The sequence below is a fragment of the Melanostigma gelatinosum genome, assembly GCF_949748355.1.
Source record: "Melanostigma gelatinosum genome assembly, chromosome: 23".
In the NCBI taxonomy this organism is placed as follows: domain Eukaryota; kingdom Metazoa; phylum Chordata; class Actinopteri; order Perciformes; family Zoarcidae; genus Melanostigma; species Melanostigma gelatinosum.
Window position 1 is genome coordinate 16,206,279 of NC_136656.1, and position 25,048 is coordinate 16,231,326.

The 25,048-nt window shown below is 42.1% G+C and overlaps 1 protein-coding gene across 1 annotated transcript in view; it reads right to left on the reverse strand.

The window, feature by feature from the left end:
- Positions 1-872: 872 nt before the first annotated feature.
- sorcs2 (sortilin-related VPS10 domain containing receptor 2) overlaps positions 873-25,048 on the reverse strand; it is a gene marked incomplete at its 5' end in the record, with an annotated part of 233,961 nt that continues 209,785 nt past the window's right edge. The window contains 14 exons of the mRNA XM_079295420.1: positions 873-1,213; positions 5,178-5,326; positions 6,723-6,825; positions 7,221-7,268; positions 7,372-7,471; positions 11,442-11,564; positions 12,835-12,947; positions 13,774-13,897; positions 15,213-15,346; positions 15,904-16,090; positions 16,177-16,348; positions 17,226-17,345; positions 17,957-18,090; positions 18,189-18,309. Of these exons, the coding sequence (XP_079151546.1) occupies positions 1,149-1,213; positions 5,178-5,326; positions 6,723-6,825; positions 7,221-7,268; positions 7,372-7,471; positions 11,442-11,564; positions 12,835-12,947; positions 13,774-13,897; positions 15,213-15,346; positions 15,904-16,090; positions 16,177-16,348; positions 17,226-17,345; positions 17,957-18,090; positions 18,189-18,309 (1,693 nt within the window). The 3' untranslated portion in view covers positions 873-1,148. The remainder of the gene's footprint in view (positions 1,214-5,177; positions 5,327-6,722; positions 6,826-7,220; positions 7,269-7,371; positions 7,472-11,441; positions 11,565-12,834; positions 12,948-13,773; positions 13,898-15,212; positions 15,347-15,903; positions 16,091-16,176; positions 16,349-17,225; positions 17,346-17,956; positions 18,091-18,188; positions 18,310-25,048) is intronic.

Genomic DNA, 25,048 nt, shown 5'->3' on the forward strand with positions numbered 1-25,048 from the left:
GCAACTGAGCGAATATATTTGCTCCAAAACAAAGCTGTGTATTTTGGTAGTATTGTAAAACACTCACACACTCATGTCAAAGGGAACATGTACAAAGTAGAGATTGTTCATATTTAAACATACATACATACATACAACAAACCAAACCTTAACAGAGACATTATTCCACTGTGGGCTGTGCCTAATATAGGCAGATACAGTAAAATACATTAACTACACTTTCCCTTCATAATGGCGTATGACTCCGGGGGAATAAGTCCGTTTTGAACTCTGACTCAGAATGTTTGGGGAGGAGGAAGGGCCATAATCCAATTGGAAATAAATAATGTTGACAACTGGAAATATCACTGTGCAGATACATTTCTGCTGTTTTAGGCACCATGGGACAGACTATGAACTCCTTCAAAGCTTTTTGTTGATGAAGTCCAAACAAAAACCTTTGTGAGTGACAACAACATAACATGAATGCAGTGGGATTTTGAAAAAAACAATGCTTTGTGAACACATACAGTATAATTCCAGAGAACCTGTGAGTTTGAATTTTAAAAAAGTGCAACACGGCAGTCTTGTGTTTGCATGCCAACACTGTCATATGCAAATTGACTATCATAGTTGGGAGACCATTATTGCCTATTTGTCAGAAGCAAAGAGTGAATAAAATAAGGGATATGATTAAAGATATTTTTCTTTAATATTCACTATTTTACGCACACTAATGCTTGAAAATCATTGTAGTGCACCCATCTTTGGCCACTACCTAATTTCAGTGGCAATGGCCTTTTGGTAATGGATGGTTCAACCCTCTCTGACTGTGGAAACCAGTGTAGTTAGCCACTGCTTTTGAGTGCCTGCAAGTGAGAGACAACGTACACACAGATGTTTTTCTTTTCATAACACAGATAAGCAAGTGTCCTTAATGTGACACCATCAAGACATCCCTACCTCCCAACAAACAAGCCCCCACCTCAAAGACAAAAAACGAAATAAAAATCACATTATAGCTTGAGGTGAAGCTATAATGTTCAGGAGGCCATGGTGTGGAGGTAAAAAGGAGAAGTAGTGAAGAGAGAAAGAGGAAGGCCGAGTGGAGTCCTATGCTCGTTAGTCAGCTGGACAAATCTCGCTCGTTAGCATTGCCATGACAGCCATCAGCTGGTCAAGTAACTGTGTAGTTCTCTGGAGTTGATGTTCAGGACCACACCGGAATGGCTGCCTGGCAACAAGAGGGAAGAAGAAACAGAGCAGAGGCACGGTAATTAAAACACGGTAACAGAGAACATCAACAACTGGTGAGATATACATTAAAGTTTTACATATGAGCAATGCTGACAAATAAAAAGTAGAGGGACATTTTTACAGCAACAGTAAAATGTTGCCACCACATTCACGCATCGGTATTATTTGCTTTTTTTCTTGGCAAATTGCTGCCACCAACTATCAATTCATGGACTAGGTTGACACAGTCAGCAGGAGCTGAATTATGAATTAAAATAAAACTATGGTTACTGCCGTGCTCATTTTCAATTTTCCTCTACTGTGACTTAAGATGTGACGTGTGACACAGTAAATGGTTTGTCATTAATTTGCTCATGCGCACAAATGAAGCATGCTGTCAAGAACGCATAGCATGCTTCAAGTATGGAATAATCCCTTCATTACTTTATCACAGTGGTGGGTCGTCAGGGCCAGCAAAGCCTTCTCTGCTGGCCTCAACAGAATCTCAAAGTTAACCCTATTTTATAATTAAAGTTTTCATGAATACACATGTATTCTAATTTTTTTCCCCATCAGCTTATTTTCTCATATAGTCCTCAGTTGCTCTGCTTCTAGCCTGCAGTGCCGCTTCTAGTGCAGCTTGTTTTAAGTAGAGCCGTTATCCAATCAGATTTCACCCCTATGTTTCTAGGAAAGCGCTTGCTTTACCCATAACCCTTTGATTTTCTACAAAGAGGATTTTGTGTTACTTCCAGCAGTATGACATACATACAACAAGCTACAGTAACACTTTATAATAACTGCACTCTATGAAGCATTAGTCAAGTATGAGTAAACATTAAATTCATTATTAATAAAGCACATCTATTCATGTTTTTATTAGTGCTGGGCTACGATTACAATTTTGAATTGCGATTAATCACATTGTTATGCGCAAAATTCAATAATGGAATTCAAAAGTAGTTTAATGTGCACTTTTATTTTGAAAGTACTGCTATATGAACAAAAGGTGAATAACATTTGGTTTGCAAACACTTTAAACACATCAGGTTCTTGTTAGCAGCAGTTTTCCCTTTACACAGCAGCAGTTATAACAGTTATAATGATTCTGAATAGATATTCAGCCGGTGTTATTTTATTTGTTACATTCTCAGTAGTGATAACTAAATTATGCTTATTATACATATTCCAAACGAAAACATTTAAAAAAAACTCAAAAAATAATTTTAATCATTTTCTTTTGTTTTTTGTTTTTGTATTTTGGTCAGACACATATGCAACGCTGATTACCATAATATGTGTGGTATTTGTTATAAATGTACGTTGGTACATAGAGGGTGATAATAATCTGTACATGGAGGGACTTAGGACCCAGGGAAATGTAGGTGAAGGAAACAGGACGAGACCGAAGAGACACCACACAAACAGCTGTTCACCACTCGCTGACATATTTGTGTTAAAAATGTCTGCTTAATAATAACACACACTGCGATCAAGTGAGCCGCCGCTTTAAAAATGAATGACCGTCTGTTCCTTAAGGTGCGTACGCAGCATAAGTTTTAGCTTTCTCCGTACTTTTTGGGCTACCCAAGCCACCGTAGGGCTATCCAAGCCACCGTACCGTTATGCTGCGTTCACACCGAACGGGGCGCTCGGTGTGAACGCACCTTAAGGAATAGACTGTCATTCATTTTTAAAGCGGCGGCTCACTTGACCGCAGTGTGTGTCTGCTGAACCCCTGAGAGTGACTCATCGAACCCCTGAGAGTGACTCATCGAACCCCTGAGAGTGACTCATCGAACCCCTGGGGCATTGATAATGCGATATCAATGCATTTATAGATATGAGCTATATATGCATTAATGGTTAGGTGTGTTAATAGATGTTTTATTAATGTGTATTAATACGGCAAGTCATGATTAATTCAGATAGTTACTTGTCATTAGTTAAGTCGTTTTGTGTGATCTGATCTAAAGTGAGGATTATTAAATGCTTTGTAAGGCATAGGCCTTATAAAGCATTTAGAAAAGACATTAAAAGGCCAGCCGTGCTTCAAAACTTACAGAAGTCTCAGTTATCTTCTCAACAGAAAAGGCAAATAGACAACACAAAGTGATCAAGAACATATCAATATTTATTGCAAAATACCACAAATAAAATCTTTATAAAAATATAATAAAATAATTCAACTAAAATATTATCTTTCAAACATTTAATTTTTCCATTTCTACAACTTCAGAATAGATGTGAAAAACGTCCTCGTTCATTGGTCAGCTCTTCTAATCTTTTTTTATCCAGCCATGTTTACACTTGACAGAAATTTGGTTTCTCATGGTTTACGTCAGAGCTCTGGAATGCAGTTACAGGAAGCCTAGGGGTGAATCTCCATCGCACTACTGCCTACCACCCACAGGCTAATGGTTTATGCGAGCGGTTCCACCGTTCTATGAAAGCTGCTCTCCGGGCCAGCCTCAAACAGCAGTTGGGTGGACAGGCTTCTGTGGGTCATGTTGGGGCTTGGGACATGTGGGGCTTAGGACAGCCCACAAGGACGACCTGCAAGCTTCATCTGCCGAATTGATTCATGGACAGCTGCTGCGGGTCTCGGGGGAGTTTATCCCCAAAGTCACAGACCATTGGTCTGCGACCCAGCAGCGGGAAACGCTCCTGGAAAAAGCCAGACTGTTGAAACCGGTGCCCACGTCGCAGCACGGCCTCCCAAAGTCGTACATCCCGTCCAGCCTCAGGTCAGCGGAGTATGTGTTCGTTCGCCAGGACGGCCACCGTGGACCCTTTCAACCCCCCTACATCGGGCCGTTTCGGGTTCTGGAGACCGGAGACAAAACCTGCAAGGTCGACATGGGCGGCAGGCTGGAATATGTGTCGGTTGACTGCCTTAAACCAGCACATCTGGACCAACCGGTAAGGTTGGCCAAACCCCCTCAGCGGGGGCGGTTTCCCTTGGCAGTGGTCCTGCCTCCTGCTCCAGAGACACTGAGTCGGGCTGGTCGGTTGATTCGGGCCCCAAGACTCGTGTTTTTTGGACTCATCTCTAGTTTGGGTGAATTCTGGGGGGACACATGTAGGGGACTAAAGGACCGAATTCACGGGGGCCCTTTAATAGAGGGGGCGTAACCCTGGTGACAAGGGGGGTTAAAGCAGGAAGTGAGTGTGTGATGTGTTTTGTGGATGGAAATAAACGGCCACAAGGTGCAGCCAAAGGGATACTTGCCTACTCGTTATTTCCACGCTCCTACAACATATAGATTAGCACATTAATCACATTAAAAGATGTGTTTATTCATTACATGCATAATTATACATTAATTACATTAGTATTGATAATTAGTATTGCAACGGACTGAGTTGTGTTATAAGTGTTATCGATGGGTTGGTTGTTGCATTTACTGAGGTCAGTGAAGGCCTCATGCCCTGCAAAGCTGTAAAACCTGTCAATCACCCTAGCTACCTATGGGGGTGGGTGGCACACATGAGCGTACCTGGGATTGGCAGAGAGAGTGAGGGGGGATGTTGTTGTTTGTGCTGCTAGCCTGTTGATGGTTAAGCTTGTTAGAGAGCGTTTAACGGTATTGACTGTTTTGGCATAGGCTACGGCCCACAGTAGCCTGCGTTCTGTCCACTAATAAAACACCACAAATAAGATAACATCTAGTAGCTTTCCTTACCAAGGGTCGCTACGGTATTAATACACATTAGTGTATTAGTGCAGGAACAATGCTATATTAATAGTGAATTAAGTGTTTACGCATACTTAACTAGTGCTTCATAGCGAAGTCAATTATAATAAAGTGTTACCCAACTTCATTATAATAATAATATATATTCACTATTTTGTCATAAAAACAATTAAATACATTGTTAATTCTTCCTGGGGATATTAATATCCCCACGAGGAGGTTGGTGACTGACCTCTGTTAAGTTTCAACTACATCCTGTGTTACCTAGAGTCTGCGAGTCCAGGTCATCGTCGATGAACTCCTCACCCTGGATGATATGCTGGGTGTCCTCGCTGTGATTGATGGGGCTGGTCATCTCCTGCTCCTTCTCATTGTGCATCTGAGCGTAGACATTGCGGCTACCTGGGAGCTTCCTGAAAAACAGTGGGGGAAAGGCATATTCAGTCCGAAGCAAAGGACTGTGGGGTTTGTTTTTTTGTAAGACAGGCTCATGTTTCACACTTTATGTATGAATTTATATAACTTTTGGTGTTATTTTTGTGTTTTGGACACCATGAGGTGCTGCTTTTTGATTCAAAAGATGTTCCACAGAGGAAGAGCACAGCTTTGTTATGCCGTGTTCACACCAAATGAATCGCGTCATTTGCGCCGCCGATCTCGCCGGGGACTATTTGTGTTCATTCACGTGAATCGCGCTGGACGCGCCGGAGAGGGGGCGGGGCTTATCGCCCTGGAAGCCATTCAACTGTCCGCCATAAACCATGGAAAAAATAACCTATATTTATGCTTAGTACTTGTGGAAATCCCTGATATCCCGGGAAACTAAACACCTTCATTTCTGGGTTCATAACATAGTCTGGGGGAGTTCCGTGGATTTTATCCACGCGTTGGCTGGTTTACTACAGCTGTATGAATCCAAAATAAACAGATTTGGCTGTGATTTAACGGCAATAAACCGACATATGTCACTAGAAGCTATGTATTTATCGTCCTGATGCACTGGAGTGAATTTTAGGGCATTTTGTGCTTGGTTCCTCTTGATGTTTGAAAATGAATCAAATGAAACAGTTTTCAAAACAAAGAATGGACTTTGACTTCAGACGGTCACTATTAGGTTGTGCTAAAAACGTTTAAAGTTAATTCATTCGGAATAATATATTATAGTTTCAACATCATCAATTTGAAGCTACTGTCTCTTCTTACTCTTGAGAACTGAGCACACTGATTTGCAGGACAAAAAAACGATAAAGAGTGAAAATAGTGAAGGAGAGTGAACATTCTTGTCTGGTGCTTCAGTGGTGTGAAGTTTTATCAAATTAGATTGCCAATTATGATTGATGCCCTTGGTGTGTTGTAGAATATTTTGATTAATTGACAAAATGACTCCAAAACCATTATTTTATAACAAAATGTTTACTTTTTCAAATACCTTCCCTGCATCTTGTGAGTGGATGATAGTTTGAGTTATTTTGATGGGATATATTTATCAAGTTGAAAAGAACACATCTATTACTTCAATAATACCTGCCATAAGTAAATCATTTTTGATCTGGGTGAATGAAGGATGATTCAATTTTGGTTGCTAGAACTTTGCTCGTGATTTTGATATTGGTGTTTATAAGGAAATGGGCCTATTATTTGTGAAGTGAACTGGGTCCTTAGTATTGAAATCAGTGAATTCAACTTTTATCTCTTTCTGTTGAATGGTGGTCACAGTGTTTAACAAAAGTCTTTGTAAAATTCAGTGGGGAATCCATCTAGTCCAAGGATTACATTTTTTTACATGCCACAGCTCTTGATATGGCTAACCTTTTGAACTTGTAAAGGATGAAGGAGCCGGAGGCGATGATGCTGATTGAGAAAATCACAGCTAGAGCCCAAAAACCTGGACCTCCAACAACTCCATGGTAGCCTAGGGTAATGAAGTACACAGTAAGAAAATAAATAAAAATGCATAATATTTGCACAAGGAAAAAATATTAACATTTTTAAAATGTTGCTATAGGCAAATTCGGAAAGTATGGTGAGAAAGAAAACATCTTGAGTCAATAACTATCAGCAAAGGAACAGAAGTGGTAAGAAGAAAACATCCAACTGAACTAAACATATTCCTCATACAAAACAGGACCATTCATGGAAGGATGGTCAGGTTGATGAGAAAGCACAGCAGAGAACAGAGAAGACAGATTTAATCTGTACAGGATTGGGTTTGTTTGGAAACCAGGAAAGGAAAAGGCACAGGAATCCAAGAGCATTAGGTTTAAGCATCCAAACAGAAAGCTACGGGTTTATGGTTCATGAACGCACCAGTTACTGCTGCTGTATCTGTTGAGTCATCAGCAATTAGACCTAGCCCTCGGAAATAAATCAATAACATGCAATAAAAAAAAATATCAAAAAATGTAGTTTTAAGAAGCAGACCATATAGTAAGCAATTTTAAAAAGTAATATACGGTACCTGCGTTCGGGTCAGCTAGCATCACCAGCACTTTTAGTCCTCCGCGCACAACAAAGCTGACATTGTTGCCGTTGAAAGCTCGTATGATGGCTGGAATACGCTATGGATAAGAATATATAATTATGGGGAAATACTAAGCGCAGTTTGGGCAGACACATCACACTTAAACAACTACACTCTCAAATCATACAACCCTCCCTCCCAGCATATTTAAAACATTCAAGACAGGCTACATAGTATGTGACACGGAGGGTTAGGGGATACGGAGGGGCTGATTGTCCACCGCTCAGTGTAGCATGGAAAGGAGCTGGTAATCCGAGCTAACTAGCAGCTCCTGTCAGACTCTGTGTCTCTGCTAGAAGCAAGTCTATGTCCCTTTGACAGTTTCTCTGTGTAGCTCTACTATGAGAGGTTCTTCGGTGTGCATCCGTGGGAGAGTGTCAATACATAAAGTAGCCGTAGCCCTTCTGTTTATCATGGTTAGCTTATCTGTTCTTCAGCTCTGAATATCTTATGGTCTGCAAAATTATCAAAAGGTCACAGTGTTGCGTTTCCCGACAGTACTGTAGATAAATAAATCTTGTGATGGACAATGTTTTTCCGCCGGTGCTTATGAGCACGCCAACAGTAGCTATGTGCGGGAGGCACAAACCGGGGCTACATTTTGCCAGCTTTCTGCTATTTGGTTAGTGAGGCCCAAAGATTTCGGCTTAACTGAACCTCCAAATATAAGCAGAAAAATGCAAGCTAATTTACAGTAGAAAAAGCAGTTTCACACAATGTGAGTTTTAATGAAGATTGCCTGTATTAACATACGCCAATAGGATTCTATGTCAAGACCAGAATCAGAAACAGTTTCTCAAAGTATATTTGCACATACAAGATATTTGACTTGATTGGTGCATAACAATCAATGCAGTACAATACTACAAAGACATAACTAAATATGAAAATATACAATAGAATTTGAAAAGAAATTAAAGTGGAAAAATGTCCATGTGGAAAAAAACTTTTGTAAAGAATTAAGTTTCAACCAAAAGGTGAGCCAATATAGAATAATCTATCATATAAATTAGGCTGGGTGCAGTTTGATTTTATGAAAACAAACTTCACATTGCATGAAATTACTTTACATGACGGCTTGTTCCAAAAAGAAACAAAAACATTTCAATTTACTATTAATGAAAACTCCACGTACAAGCGCGATTTGGAAACCTTTTTTATTCAATTCCTGCTCTCAAACATCTTAGTTTGCACATATTTAGATCAGAGAAGTATTTTTCTGGTGGTGTGCCCACGAACCCTTTTAATAAGTTCAGTGTTTGGGCCGCTGTAATTGTAGAATCCTGCTTACAGCCATGGTTATCAGTAGGTGGTGCTATGACAATGAGTTAATATTGGCATGCAGAAGTCCTAAAGCCATGACAGTCATCAAGCATGTCAAGTTTGGGACAGTTTTGACAAAGTACATTTGAGTTACAACAGCTTGATGGCTGATGGCGAACCATGTAAAATGGCTGCCATACCATATCCATGTCGTTTCATGAAACCTAAAGCTTTCCTAACTTTTAATCACAAAGGTCTTGAGATTATTCAGCCGAAATTCTAAATTGATCTGATTAATTCCCTAGGAGGAGTTCGTTAAAGTACAGCTCCTGGAAATGTCAAAAACGACACTAGAAATTCAAACTAAATTCTAAATGGCTGACTTCTGATTGGGTTTAGAGCAGGGGTGTCAAACTCATTTCCACTCTGGGCCACATCAGCATCACGGTCGCCCTCAAAGGGCCGGATGTAACTGTAAGACTGTATAACTAACTTCTCCCTAACATATTGTTAAATAACTCTGCATTTGATTGTTGTTTGTTCAAGTGTACAAATATTGTACATGTAGTTATATAAATGAAAAATGTATCAAAAATCGGTATCTGGTCGGAACACTGCTCACATACCTTCAGCATGCACTGGGCTGTAGCGTGTGTAAATATATTCTGCTGTGATTGCAGTCTGCCTTTTAATTCTTGGACAATTTGATGTTTTCCTTGGAGGCTAAATTTAGCTCCGTGTTTGGTGTCAAAATGCCGACGTGAATTATATTCCTTCATCACCGACATGCCTCATAACACAGAAGACAGACCCGTTTTTCTCCTTGAAGCACAAACATGTATTCACGTTCCCATCTTTCATTACATTTTCTTCCCTCTGCATCAATTTTTCTCTTCGTGGACATTTTGGGATTATTTGTCGATCTTTTTCAATCGTTGGAAAACCGCTTTTCGGGCTGTTGCCTCTCCTGTTCTGTTGTGATAGTTTTAATGTGGGCACACAGACAACATGATATCTCATAATTTCAACTTTCTATCTCATAATTTCGACCATGGGGATACTTTTATTTTCAAGTTTAACTTTTAATTATTTTTCCAAAAAAAAAGTGTTTGTTTTTGCTGGCGGATTCGCGGGCCACATAAAATGACGTGGCAGGCCGAATTCGGCCCGCGGGCCTTGAGTTTGACACGTGTGCTGTAGACCATAACATCCTGATTAAGAGGTTACGTGATTGGGTGGGCATATCTGGCATAGCGTTAGACTGGTTTACATCTTACCCCAATGACAGAAGTTTCAATGTCTCTGTGGGTGATTTTTTGTCTGTTACCTCTCCACTGTCTTATGGCGCCCAACGTTCTCAAATAAAAATCGGAATAAAAAAATAATACCCCTTTCAATTTCAATAGGGCCTTTGCTGGCCAGACGTTGTCGGTTGCTCGGTCCCTAATAATAATAACAATACCCCTTACAATTACATAAGAGTATGTTGAAAAATGTCATTAAAGTGTCTGTATTGAAGGTGCACAGTTGTGCAGGAATGTGCAAATGATACCGAGGCTGTAAGAGTCCGAGTCAGTAGGGTCGCTGGCTTTGTTGATTTTCAACTGCAGTCACCAAGAGACTGTTTTTGTGGTGTTCAATTTTGGTGACTCAAACAGTGTGTCAAGTTTGTGACCCCTTTCTTGGTACAAATCGCGGCGGACTGGGTTCCTCCAGTAATCCACAAACTATCTGCACCGTCTTTAGAGTGTTGAGCTCTAAGTTGTTGTGTCAGCACCAGGTCACCAGATGGTCAATCTCTTGTGGGGATGAGGCGCACCCATTGCCACCAGAGATAAGATCAATGAGGGTGGTGTCATCCGCAAACTTCAGGAGCTTGATGGAAAGTGACTGGAGGTGCAGCTGTTGGTGTACATAGAGAAGAACAGTTTCCCCAGCGTCACATGCTGCTTCCTGTCAGATAGGAAGTCTGTGATCCACCAGCAGGTGGAGTCGGACAAGTGCTACTGCATCTACAGCAGAGCTGGGATGATGGTGTTTAAAGCAGAGCTGAAGTCCACAAACAGGATCCTGGTGTGGGTACCTGAGGAGTTCAGATGCTGGTGGATGAATTGGAGATGTCTCGTTAGGTCCGGCTAATTGTACTGTAAAAGTGATCCAAAGTGTTCTTCTCTCTGGTTGAGAATTTCATATCCCGTCAATATTTGGGGAGTTCATAACTGAGATTACTATTGTTTAAGTCGCCAAGGACAACGAGAGTCCGGGTTTGTCCGCTCCACACACAGTATTCAGTCAGCCAATGTGTACTGTGCCTCGTACACGTTGGCCTGCGGTGGGATGTAACCCGTATGAATGAAACAAACTCACAGGGGGAATACATGGGTTTGCAGTTCATGAAAAGTGATTCCAGATTAGGACAACAGTGCAGCAGAATCAGTGTGACATCAATACACCAGCCACTGTTTGAAAAAAAAAAAAAAAATCCAACTTTCGGTTTGCTGGATAGCTGAATTTTGTCCAATTTCTTGCACAGTGAACGCATGTTGAAAATAAATATCCCCGGTAACGGTATGCAAAATCCGAGCTGGCAGGGCCACTCAAGTTCACCGGCCTGTTTTCCTATCCTGCAGCTTAATTTGTAGGGCAAGAATGTATTTGCTGGATATGCTTTTCTGGAAATGTGTAGTAAGTTAATCAAGTGATCCATTGCCTGCGTGCCAACTTCCATGCGACATTTCTTGTACCTTATCTATAGACATGCTCGTCTTAGCTGGTTTCCTGTCCAGTGGCAGGACGTACAAGTCAGCAGTGGTGGGGAGGCCTGGCTTCACCACTGTAACCAGGGACTCCAGAGGGACACCTATGGTCTGAGATTAGATGGTCAAAGGTCAGTTAGAACTCAATAAAGCTGCACTAATCAACATTCGAATGTTAACAATGAAATTAACCAATGACTGTGTGTGATGTGAAAAGGGTCATTCGTAACTATAAACCCACAAATAATTACCCCAAACTCTTTAATTTCTTGGCTCCAAAGAGCTTTTTAGCTTCATCTAATTCATTGTTTTGGTACGTGGCTCACAAACTGCTCTCATTAACACAGGCAGAGGCCACAAGCAGCTGCGTTAAAAAATGCTTGGAAACCTACTGTTGCCTTAACCTAAAATAGTATTTCACAATCTTTTTCTAAACTTAATTAGGTACTTTTGTTTACATATGTTGCTGAACTTTGATATGTTGTGCTAGCAGGTAAAAAGTAGTATTTAGAAGCTAAAGAAACAGTTTTTCCCAGGGGTTGGTAGAGTGCAAAACAAAGTTAAAAAAAGACTGTAAATATATTGGATTTAATGTCAGCTGGACACAAAAACAACTCAAATCGGATGCTGATGAAAGTGTTTGCTAAAACCTTTGCAGACAATATAAGGTAAAATAGAACTTCATATTTTTACTACATTTAAAACACATTTTATTTTGTAATCTTCTGAATTATTTCACCAACCAAATGTATCCATGCTTGCAGCCAGGCTCTAGGAATCGCAATGCTTGTCAATCTGTTGATATTTGTGGTGTTGATGGATTACAATGAAATTTGGTACAGATATTCATGTTCCCATTAGGATAAATTTAAGTGACGTTAGTGGCTACTTCTTTTTCTAGCACTATTATCAGGTCAGATCAGGTCAGTGTGTTCTAAATTCCAATCACACTCAGCACACTTTGTACATTTGCAAATTATCAAATGTTAATATTCTAACACCATAAAACAATGATGGTGAATACAGTACATGTAAACTGTATCATACTTTGTTTACATGATAAAAACAGCATGTTAAAATTGTGATAGTCAATGCAATAGCAAGTACACAGCCACAACCTTAGCTAGCATTGCTGTAGACTCTTAACAGCCTCTTATTTCCATACTGTTTTATTATTCCTGTTTTGTGTCTTTATGTGAGGCCCATGGTAGACATACATTAGATGTACTACTTCTGCTATTTCCATTATTTTGAGAGTGTATTATTAACACACACACACACACACACACACACACACACACACACACACACACACACACACACACACACACACACACACTTTAAGAAAAGCACAATTTAAAACTTATTTTCCAAGTCCTACCTTAATGAGTATTTTGGTGACCACCTGGCCGATGTCCTCTCTCCACTCTGGAATGTTGGGGTTGAAGTTGTCCAGGCTTGTGCTGAAACTCAGAGGGATGACCTGAAAGTTATCTTAGATTGGAAAAAACAAGGGAGTAGTAAGCAATCATCATTTAAAACTCTAAAATTGATTCATTTCATAGGAGTGTATGAATAGATACAGTAATGGCAGATCTCAAATGTGGTGTATATACACCACATTTGATATCTGCCATTACTGTATCTATTCATACACTCCTATGAAATGAATCATACATCATATTTCATTATGAAAACAAAAGCAGAACTGTATTAAATTTACCTTGATGCAAAAACATCTGAGTGTAAAGTTTAAAATCTTTAGAATTGACTATAACAGTTGAGGAATAGCCAGAGATTGTTTGACCAAAAGACACATTTCATTCTTAGTTTCATTCCTATATTCAGTCAATATTTTATGCTGCATTGACCCAACTCTACAATTAGGTTTTTTCAAATTTCATCGTTACTGTCAGGGTTGTGGGAAAAACTGGTTGTAGGGGACAGACCCATGCGCAGAGAAACAGAAATCAGTATATCAAAATTACAAAAAAAAGGCCATGAGGGAAACATACTTGAAAACACAGAGCAGAGCTGAACAGGACAAGGAGCAACACATGAAACCTACCATGAACGATCATATCAGTGCAGAACAGAGCACAGCAGACCAGGTAACACAACAGACACTGAGACAGGGGACACACAGGGTATACACTGGGGAGGAGCAGGTGATTAGACACAGGAGGATTCAATCAGGACAGACAATCACAGACAAGCGGGAAAACAAACAAAGGCAGGAAGTGAAGAGAACACAAGAGGCAGGGAAATTCTAAATCTAACAGAAAAACAACAAAACAAAACCCAAGACTGTGACAGTTACCGTAGACTCGAACTGTCCTGGTATCCTGCACCATAGATCGGCCATTAGAAGCCTGGACAGTGACTGAAACCTCGCCTGTCTCTGGGAAACGAGTCAAAAGGCTGTTCTGCAGAGTCAATGTAGGCTACAGGAGAAAGTCACAACAGATTAGCATTAGTCCGGTCAACTGTGTATACAGGTCTGGGATCACAAAATGGCTTCCATGATGACATGTTGGAATTGGGCTAAACACTCATCCTTACTTAAGTTGGCTATAATATTTGTGGAAAGCATTGTGCCAATGTGAAAGGGATCGCTCCTACGAGCGATGAATCTACAGAGGATTTTCAGCATAATCTGCTGCTCTCTTCGGCTTCACAGAGGTTTTTAGTAAGTTGCAAGTAAGTTCAGCTGCAACTGAAATGTTTAGGTTCACTCTCACCGCTCTCATAGTGTTGATGTCTGCTATACAAGACATCTTTTTTCAGAGAAAAAGCACTAAAACCCACTGTATACTACCTCAGCACTAAACAGCAGACAGACAAAGTAAGCAACTAGCTGGTGGACATAGTGGAGCGTTTGGTAGTAGTGGAACAATGAGTAACATTTAGGAGGATTAATTAGCAGGAATGGAATATCATTTTCATTACTGTATAACAACCTGCGACTAAGAATAGTTATGTTTTTGTTAGCTTAGAAAAAGCCATTGATAACTCCATGGTGATCAGGTCCTCTCTAATGGAGAATGCAACATTGCACCCCCATGTTTTTTCTACAGCAGCCCATAACAGACAAAACCAAACACTGGAGCCAGTCCAGTGAGTCTTTTGCGTTTTTCCATTACCTAAAGGTAGGGATTGGTACTGAAACTTAGCATTTAACGGTGCCCGGTGCTAAATTATTAAAGACCGGAGTACTGACAAGCCCAGACATTGCTGGTGTTTTTTTGTTAGTATTTTTTAAATTCTGTATCTGTTTTTATAAGTAATTATTTATTCATGAAAAAGAAGCGAGTATTCATAATAGTAGCTCCTAGTAGTAATAAAATCTGAACGCCAGTGTTTATTAACATGCTTGTAAAGGTAGGGGTGAGTGGAGGGATATTTAGCTGTTTGCAATCACACACTGTTCCTTTAAAGAGACATTTGTTTGGAGACCAAAAACAGAACTAAAAGAGTGTGAATATTACATTGAATCATTACTTATCATTCAAAACAAACATTGCTCATTGAAATGAATGATAATGTTGCTCTGTGTCTACTGGATATAAATAGTATTTGCTTTGCTAACATGTTTGTTATAACAACTCTAAAAGGTGATCATACATAAATGTTGTGTTTTCAGCCTGTTTTGCTGCCCCAAAGTGGCCAAAAAGATAAACCAATGGGGTTTTAAAGGGAATTGTTTTTTATTTAATGTTCGTAAAAGTTATAAGATGGAGTATGTAATGTGTCCTTTACCCGCTGGTTGTCTCCAAACCACCAGTAGAAGACAGACAGGTTGGCCTCAGTTGGAAGGACTATGGCTGTCAGATTAACCTCATGGTTTCTACCAATGATAGGTACCACTTCCAGGTGCACTTCCTGTAGGGGGGCTGTAAGAGAAGAACAAATGTTTTTCATTAGTACATCCATATTCCTCTAATGAATTGAGACTTTCCCTCTAAAGACACAAAACAGACACAAAACACAAAATATGCACAGTTGTCTAATAACCTGTCACGATCAGGCTTTGCCTTGTGTGTTCTGTGTGTGTCTGTAGCTCCTCACTCTACCTATCAGCCACTCCCTCAGCACCAGTCCAACTCCCTTCAGCTGCCCCTGATCAGTAATCAAGCACTCCCTCATCAACTCCCCTCACCTGTTCTAGCCACTATTTAAACCCCTGCCTTTCAGTCACTCACTGCCAGATCATTGTTTATGTCTGCTCGTCCTGTTCCCGCTTTCCCCGTCTGCCGGCATCGTTCCTGCTGGATTTTCCCCCTCGTCTCTTGTCTTGTGCTTGGACTCCCTGTTGTGTTCTGGTAACGATTCCTGTTTTGTGTCCATTCAATACCTGCTTCACGCTACTCTGCCTGGTCTGCGTTTGAGTCCTCCATCATGCCCCGTGACATAACCATATAAAAACATTCAGTGAATCTGGTAGGCCGACCTGTGACCTGGATGTACATGGTGGCCTCGTCTTGCCCTGCCATGTTCTCGGCCTTCACAGTGACCTTGTAAACGCCTGGATTTTTGTAACGATGCTGGATGGGATCATCTGTCACTGTCAGGTTATGGTAGATTGCCCAAACCCCATCGCCGAGGTCCACCTGGTACCTCGTGCTGCTGGTATCGCCCTAGTAGAAATGAATGGAGGACTTTCAGCCGATTCAAATTGAATAGAAAGAAGGAAAGCATGAACTGACAAAACCTTTCATCCTACCTCTTGCTGGTGGACAATGAATGTGATGTCATCACCAGGAGCCACGGCCAACATCTGACCTTTGATGCCGACCTGTAGTCCTTTCGGGGGCATAAGAGGGCAGTTGTGCTGTTTGGTACTGTGCTGCTTGTTAAGCCCCCCTTCACATATGTTAGATATCACCTTCCTGTAGCTGAAACACAGCAGAGGAAAGCTTAAGTGTAAGAGTGTGAAGGTGTATGCACATGTCTTACAATGAACAGTTCAACATTTTTGGAAATAGTATTATGTTCTTGTTTTTCAGAGATTGGGATGAGAAGATCAATATCAATCTTATATCTGTGTCTTAAGATGAAGCTGGAGACAGGTAGCAATTAGCTTAGCAAAAAGGCTTGAAGCAGCTAGTCTGATTCTGCCTAACATTCAAGAATTAAGCCTAAAACTAACTTTCTGTACACCCCTGACCCAAACAGCAGGAGTCCGAGTTAGGTGGAAGGTTTTGTTTGTCATAGCGTAGTGAAGCTCCATAGACAAGGATTGGTCTATGACTGTTTCTTACTGCTTATATGCAACTACACTTGATTATGGACAATATTGAAGTAAAGCATATGGTCAAAGTGCTTTAGTATTAATTATTATCAGTGTGAAGCCCCCCTTCACAAGGGTGTTCTCGGGGGTCTGACTGAACCTCCACGATTGCCACCAGTTATTTCGCACACTGATGATAATTTTGTCTTCCTTCCTGTACTGCAAACATACCAAACCATGACCCCAAAACCATGGTACATACCGAACAGTACGTTTTGTGTGCCTTTCCACCTCTATTACTACACACATACACACATGTGATCTCATTTATTAAATCTATTCACAAAGTAAAATGTAAAAAACAAGGGAGGGAGTGCTCTAACAATTTTGACTCCAGCTCCATAATGAGCGCATAGATATGACAATGATATTGATCTTCTCATCTCACTCCTGGAAAAAATAGGTCTATGTGTGTATGATGTGTGTGTGGGTGTATATGTGTTGGTGTGATGATGATAATATGTTTGTGCACATGCACAGACCCAGTGCTGGATGTATAGGTTGGTCTTAGATGGCAGTCTTCAGGTGGTGAATCTGGATCATGCCAGAAGTCAGCAAAGCAGCGATTGCCTTCCGTTGGGGACCGTTCAAAACCATAGTCACTACACACATACACAACAAACACACAGATATGATAGAAGAATAATAAGAATATTGAGGAAACATTGACCTGCAAATTTAACATAGTAGCTCAATGCAGTATGCATGTGCATCATTTAATATTTTGTATGTAAACTTTAATCTGCATAATGCATATTTTGCACATGTGCTGTATATTTTACATTTTTTAAACACATAATACACAACAAAATAGTGCTGGTATGAAAAAATAATGGACACGGTAGAGGCACCTGAGGCAACAGTTTTGTTATCATTTTGCAATGATTTAGACTAGCATAATATGATTTTAATAGACACTTGCTGGATGAGATTTTTCCATTGTGATAGTTTGTCATTTTTTTCCCTTTCCGTTCCTTTTCATTTAAAATTCACAAGTTCATCTATTAAGATTAAATAGTGATTTATTGTTTTTAATGTTTGATCCTCAATTGTTTCCTCTATTATTTATTCATTTATACATTCATTTATATATATATATTATGTATTAATATATATTTTTATTTGTTCATTTATTGCGTCATTTTTCAGATGTAATAATCCACAATGTGCAATAAAGTCTGTTCAGTGTCTTCTACATTTGTGGAGTGCTCACCAGGTAAAGTCTCTCTCTGTGCATTGACACAGTTTGGTGGTGAGAGCTGATGTGTCGCCTTTTCCTTTGATACAGAATGCTGTGTCCTTCCTTCTCCTGAAACTCCGCTCCTGGCCCATAATGCACTTCTCTCCCTGACGGTAACCATGGAAAAATGAGAATTCAGTTTCAAACGACAAACAAATGTACTGTAATTATGTGTGTATGTACTGTATTTGTATGTGTGCATAACCTGCAGGTCTGTGAGCTTCCAGAGCTCGTATTCAGACTCTGTACACTGATGGGGGAAAGACTGCCTGAAGTCCACTTTGACCAACTCCCAGTCTGACCTATAGCTGATGTGCCCAAATACACTGCAGACACACACCACAGACACAGAATTAATACATATCCGGATGTGGACATCTGTGTGACACAACTATAATCACAAATGTCAAATCCAATCTGTAACAATCTGATAATCAGATCAGTCTGATTATCAGACTGATCTGATGAACACAGTATAATTAGACCATGATCACCAATTTAAGTCTTTAATTAAACCTGTCAGTTCAATTATAACATGTTATCATAAAACAGAAATGACTGGAGAAGTTTAACTGTGCACACAAGTTGGTAATGCATCTGTAATGGCATTTCATATAAAAGCAACAATTTGAGAAGGAGTCCAAGAGGCAATATTTTTGCTCACTGCTATGGCTTCAAACTAAACAGTCATTAGGCTTGCTTATTTGAGCAAGTCTACAACATGCACCAGTCTTCTTGATGAAATTGTAAAATGACTCAATCCACAGGCAGCAGCTACCAGATATAACTCAAACTCGAGGCTTCTTCAGACCCTAATGTTTTACAATGAAGAGCTTTGTGAGGTCTTGAACCGTTTAAGAAAATCTTAATGATTGGGATGGGAAGGCTGTTGTACAGCATCAACGGATGCAAGATTCAAGAACTTGGGAGAACTTCATTTTATGGCTTCAGTTAATTGTAAAAAGTAAAAATGATGAGGCAAAACGGCATAGCCTTGCCAACCTCAGAGTATATTGTTTACAGATGGTCAAGGAAAAATTCTCTCTTCAACTGCTGGCTTTTGTGGTTGAAAATAACCTGTAAAAGGCAACATAACTGCTGGAATATGTATTGACCATTCCAGCCACCACAGCATCAGTGGAAAATTATTTTTCTGCCTTAAAATACTTAAAATCTACAGCCTCAAAAGGAAGGAGCAAGAAAGACTTTCATCGCTGACTCTCATATCAATCGAGAAAGACAGAATCATAAAACTGAAGACCAAGACAAAGGAGTTTTAAAATACTGTCATCAACATCATTCTCAAGAAGGATAGGCACAGGGACCTCATCCTCAAATAATGTAAGCAAGCCTAAACACACCTTCTCTCTCTCTATCATACACACAGTGTTCAGGTTCTCGATGTGTGTGTGTGTGTGTATCTGATTTTGTGTGTGGCCATCTCTTTGCCCTTCTCAGCAGACTATAGCTAGGTGGTGGTATAGAGGTGATTTTCAGATTGCACTACATTTCAGAGATAAATGTACTTTTTACTCCACTACATTTCAGAGGTAAATATTGTACATTTGTCTGACAGGTTTTGTTAACTTTTCAGACAGTAGAGGCTGATGAAATACAAAGCATATTAATTGGGTTTTGAAATACAATTACTCAATGTCCAGTAAGAGATCCTTCTCGATTGCCATGGACGCCAGTGATGACAGTCGACCCTCCCCAGTTGTATTTCTGGAATAGGTTTTGATGCGTTTGAGGGCTGAAAATGTCCGCTCGACAGAGGCAGTTGATATTGGGATTGTCACCGTCAAACATGCCAGTGTGTAAAGTTGACGCATGCTCTCCACCACATCTTTCTGCTGAAGGAAAGCAAGTAGATAAGCAGAGCTTTTTCCTTCAAAGTCAGCCATGACATACATTACAGTCAGTTCTGTTTTAAGCCGCGTCAGATCATCAAACAGAGATCTGTGACTCTGCGTTAGGTTGGCGATGGCCGAATACGGGAATTTCTTTCTATATGCCTGAAACTTCTGGGGGTCGAGTAGGAAGAGAAACAGTCATTTCTCGGGGTCTTTGAACCGATTTGGTATCTGCGCAAGAATGTTGTCCAAGATATCGCTGTGGAGTTTCTGGTACAGTGCACGAATATCTCCCTGCGCTTGGAGAACCTGTTTCACTGACAGTGGACTCAAAAGTGTCATCAAACCGTCCCTTTTCTCTCTCAATAGTATCACAAAACTCATCCAGTCTTTTCAGACAGAAATGTATGTCCAGGTTTTTGTTCTGTAGTACTCCAAAAAGCACATCCGAATATTCAAAAATCCCATGGAATGTAGACAGCAAAAAACAAAACTCAAAGTTCTCCAGATGGGCTTTGCATCCGTCAGCACAGCGTGCAGATTCCTCGTCATACTCGTCATGGTGCTCCAGCATGTGCTCAAAAAGCTCCTGTAGGGCAGCTCTCTTTTCAAAGACCGTGTTGACCAGTCTGGAGCTATATTGCCACCGTGTTGGTGCCACAAGAGGAAGGAATCCTTACTTTTGTCGTGTCCCCTGAATGGCTCCTGTTTACCCAAAGAGATGACACGATCTCTGTCTTTTCAGTATTTTCCTATTTTTCGTTGTGGAGCTCTGTTTCCCTGCCAACATTTGAAGATCCACTCGGGTCTCTCCAAAAGTTTTCAAAAAGCACCATAGCTTGTAAGTGTCCTGCTGTTCTTTTGTGACTTGTTGCTGCCTTGGTCAGGCAACTCAGGTTAACAAATCCAGCGTGGCTCCAAACACCAAGACGCTCAGTTGCAAACAAAAGGCATTCCCAGCAATACAATTTGCAATGCTTCTCCGACGCTGTCAGCGAGGAATACCGTTCGTAGTTGATGGACTGAAAGTGGCACACAAATTTCCATGCCGAGTCAGGGCTAACTGTGGGGTTGGCCGACCCTTTCTTACGATGTCCAGCTATTCTTGAAATGTCCTCGAGAAAAGCGTAAATCCGCCACCAAATCAGTTTCTCCTCCTTCAGCCATTGAGTGTTAAAATAACAAAGTTAGGTTAAAAAAAAAAAAATCTACACCAAGCAAAACGCTAAAAATGTCATGTCAATGTCATAACTTCTTACATATCTTTCAACTTGAACTCTTAATACTACTACTAAGTTCTGCTAGCTAGCATCCGTTTCACAACAGTCACACTAGCCCATTGACCAATCACGCAGCACGTTAATGCTGACATACTCGGCTCGACCACCCAGAAGCTCTGGCATGTCAAAGAATACACCAGACATGTCAAACTAAAAATCTGATTGGTTGAAGACCATGACAATCAACAATATCGTCCCCATTTACTTAAACTGGAAATGTTTCCTGCAGGCATCGGGTCTCTCTTCTTACTTAAAGACAGCATGGGGTGAAATCTGATTGGATAAAAGCTCTACTTAAAACAGCGCTGGAAGCAGAGCAACTGAGGAAGACAGTAGCTGTGCAATGAGAACATAAGATAATGGGAAAATAGTTAGAATACATGTAGTGTATTTATGAAAAATTATAAAATAGATATATCTTTGTGATTCTGTTTAGGCCTTAAAGGCTTTGCTGGCCCTTACGGCCCACCACTGGTGTATTTGTAGGTGTTGAGCTTCATTGTTACACGAAACAAGGGGTGTAACAAAATTCTCGGTTCGGGTCAATACAATACAGTGGCCGTCTGTTGTCAGAGCAGCAGTGGGTGTTTCGGACATTTGACTCTCTGTTTGGGCTTTTGTTTTCTTTAACAAAATAGGAATTATGGTCTGGCGAAATGGGCAGTGGCGGTTGCTTTAGCCCTGTTTGAATCAGTAGGGAACAGCTGCCTAAACGCTGCAGGGAGAGTTTCTAGCGTGTGTGCTGCTGTTGGTTTTCCTGCTAAGCTAGTTTAGCGTAGCGCGCCTCCCAGAACACACGTGCCTCACCAAAGTACAATGTTGTTCTTCCGTGGTGGAAGTGTCGGACAGCACGTTACCTGTTACGTCGGGTGGGTTGCCATGTTGAGCGCAGTGGCTCCACCGAGAGAACATTTTATTTCCCACAATTTAAGCTTCTGCATTTTCCAAATGCAACAGTATTATCAGTATTCTATCAGGGGATCTTGGCTAGTGTTCTTTTTTATGCTGTGCTCTGCTGGGGGGGGGGGGGGGGGGGGGCGGCATCACTGTGGATGATAAAAACAGGATCGAGAAGATGATCAAAAAGGCTGGCTCAGTGATTGGTCTTACCCCAGACTCACTAGAAATCACTGTTGAAAAGCGAACATGGGCCAAGTTAAAAACAATTGTCTTGTATGAAGGCCATCCACTACACGGTGTCTTCAATAGACTCCGAAGCTCATTTAGTGAGAGACTTAGGATGCCTCAGTGTTCTACTGAACGACTAAGAGGGTCTTTCATTCCAGCAGCAGTCCGATTTTTTAATGCACACCTTCAGAGGTTTTTATCTTTCTGATGTCGATCATGTTTTATATGGCATTGTCTGGTGTTATTTATCCTTTGTAATATGTTTTTGTCTACTGTTTAGTTGTGTACTGTGTCGTCTGTATGAGTTTTTGGGTGGCAAGTTTCCCCACTGGGGATTAATAAAGTTTTTCTAATCTAATATTCAAACAAATTTTTCGGTTCGTAATGTGTACTGAACCGCAAGCCTTGTACCGAATGGTTTAATACGAACATGTGTATTGTTACACCCCTAGAAACAGATAACGGGAGCGTTTCCCGCTGCTGGGTTGCAGACCAAGGGTCTGTGACTTTGGGGGTAAACTCCCCCGGGACCCGCAGTGGCTGTCCATAAACCAGCTCAGCCGATGAAGCTTGCAGATCATCTTTGGGGGCTGTCCTGAGCCCCAACATGACCCACGGGAGCCTGTCCACCCAACTGCTGTCTTTGAGGCTGGCCCAGAGAGCAGCTTTCGTCGACCGGTGGAACCGCTCGCATAACTCAGCCTGCGGGTGGTAGGCGGTAGTGCAATGGAGCTTCACCCCTAGGCTTCCTGCAACTGCATTCCACAGCTCTGATGTAAACTGTGGGCCTCGGTCCGAGGAAAGATCAGCTGGGGCTCCGAACCTGGCGACCCAAGCCTGAATAAATGCCCGAGCCACCTCATCCGCCGTTGTTGATGACAACGGGACAGCTTCTGGCCAACGAGTGGTTCGGTCTACCATCGTGAGGAGATGTGTGAACCCACGGGATGGGGGAAAAGGTCCTACCAAGTCCACATTCACATGATTGAACCTCCTTTCTGGAACCGAGAACTGTGCTAACGGGGCCTTTATGTGACGGTGCACCTTGGAGCGCTGGCACACCACACAAGTCCCGGCCCTCTTCCGTATATCCTTTTTCAGCCCGTGCCAGACAAATTTTGCTGAGATCAACTTCTGGGATGCCCTCTTGCCAGGGTGGGAGTGTCCATGAATAGCATTGAAAACCTGCTGTCTCCATTCGTTGGGAACAACCGGCCGAGGCTGGCCTGTGGAGACGTCGCACAGGAGCGTAACGGCAGTTTCGCCAAAAGGGACCTCCTCCAACCGCAGTTCCGTGACTGCCGTCCTCAACTCCTGGACGCCCGGGTCTGTAACTTGATCCTCTGCCATCTTGTTATAGTCCAAGCCTAACTGGACAGCCCCGGTGACAGCCCTGGAGAGACAGTCTGCGACCAGGTTTTCCTTGCCCGCTACATGCTGCAGATCCGTGGTAAACTCTGATATGAAGGAGAGCTGGCGCTGCTGGCGTGCAGACCATGGTTCGGCGCTCTTACTCATGGCAAACGTCAGTTGTTTGTGATCCACAAACGCAGTGAACGGCCAAGCCTCCAGCAGGAACAGGAAATGCCGAATGGCCAGAAAGAGGCCGAGGAGCTCCCGATCGAACGTGCTGTATTTCCGCTCACTGTCGACTGAAGAAAGCCAGCGGTTGCCACGCCCCTTTCACCCACTGCTCGTGCACCGCGCCCACCGCGTAGTCCGAAGCGTCCGTGGTGATGGCAATCGGAGCCTTAGGTGACGGGTGTGCCAGCATTGTTGCGTTTGCCAGAGCTGTTTTCGCATCAACAAACACAAGCTCCCTCTCTTCAGTCCAGTCCACCAGCTGTTTGATGGCCTTGCCTTTCAGGGCTTCATACAGGGGCAGCATCACTTGCGCTGCTCGGGGAATAAAGCGATGGTAAAAGTTCACCATGCCTAAAAACTCCTGCAGGGCCCTGACCGTGAGTGGGCGTGTAAAGTTAGTCACTGCCTCCACCTTTGCCGGGAGGGGGAGCGCCCCGTCCTTTGTGATGCGGTGACCCAGAAAGTCAATGGTGGTCAACCCAAACTGGCACTTAGCCGGGTTGATGATCAACCCGTGCTGGCTGAGTCGCTCAAATAGAGTCCGGAGGTGAGACCTGTGCTCCGCTCTTGACGAACTGGCCACCAGGATGTCATCCAGGTAGATGAACAGGAAAGGCAGGTCCCTCAGCACCGTGTCCATTAGACGCTGGAACGTCTGCGCTGCGTTTTTTAGGCCAAACGGCATCCTCAAGAACTCAAACAGGCCTAACAGAGTGATCATCGCAGTCTTGGGAATGTCCAGCGGGTGAACGGGCACTTGATGGTAACCTCGTACCAGGTCCACTTTCGAAAACACCACGCTCTCCGACAAGTGGGTAGAAAAGTCTTGGATATGTGGAACCGGATAGCGGTCCGGGATTGTTGCCTAATTGAGATGGCGATAATCTCCACACGGGCGCCACCCGCCCCCAGGCTTTGGGGCCATGTGCAGGGGTGAAGCCCATGGACTGTCGGAGTGGCAAATGATGCTCAGGCGCTCCATGTTTTCAAACTATCTTGGCGATGGTGAGCTTTGCCGGATCTAGGCGCCGGGCCCGGGCATGTACCGGTGGGCCGGTGGTAGAGATGTGATGCTCCACCCCATGCTTGACCGTGGAGGAGGAGAAGGTGGGCTGCGAGAGGTCTGGGAACTCTGCCAGCAGACGCAGAAACTCAGCCGCTGCAAGCATGTTAGTCAACCTGGTAGAGCCCGCTCCACTTAGTGTACATGGGTAGGAGCA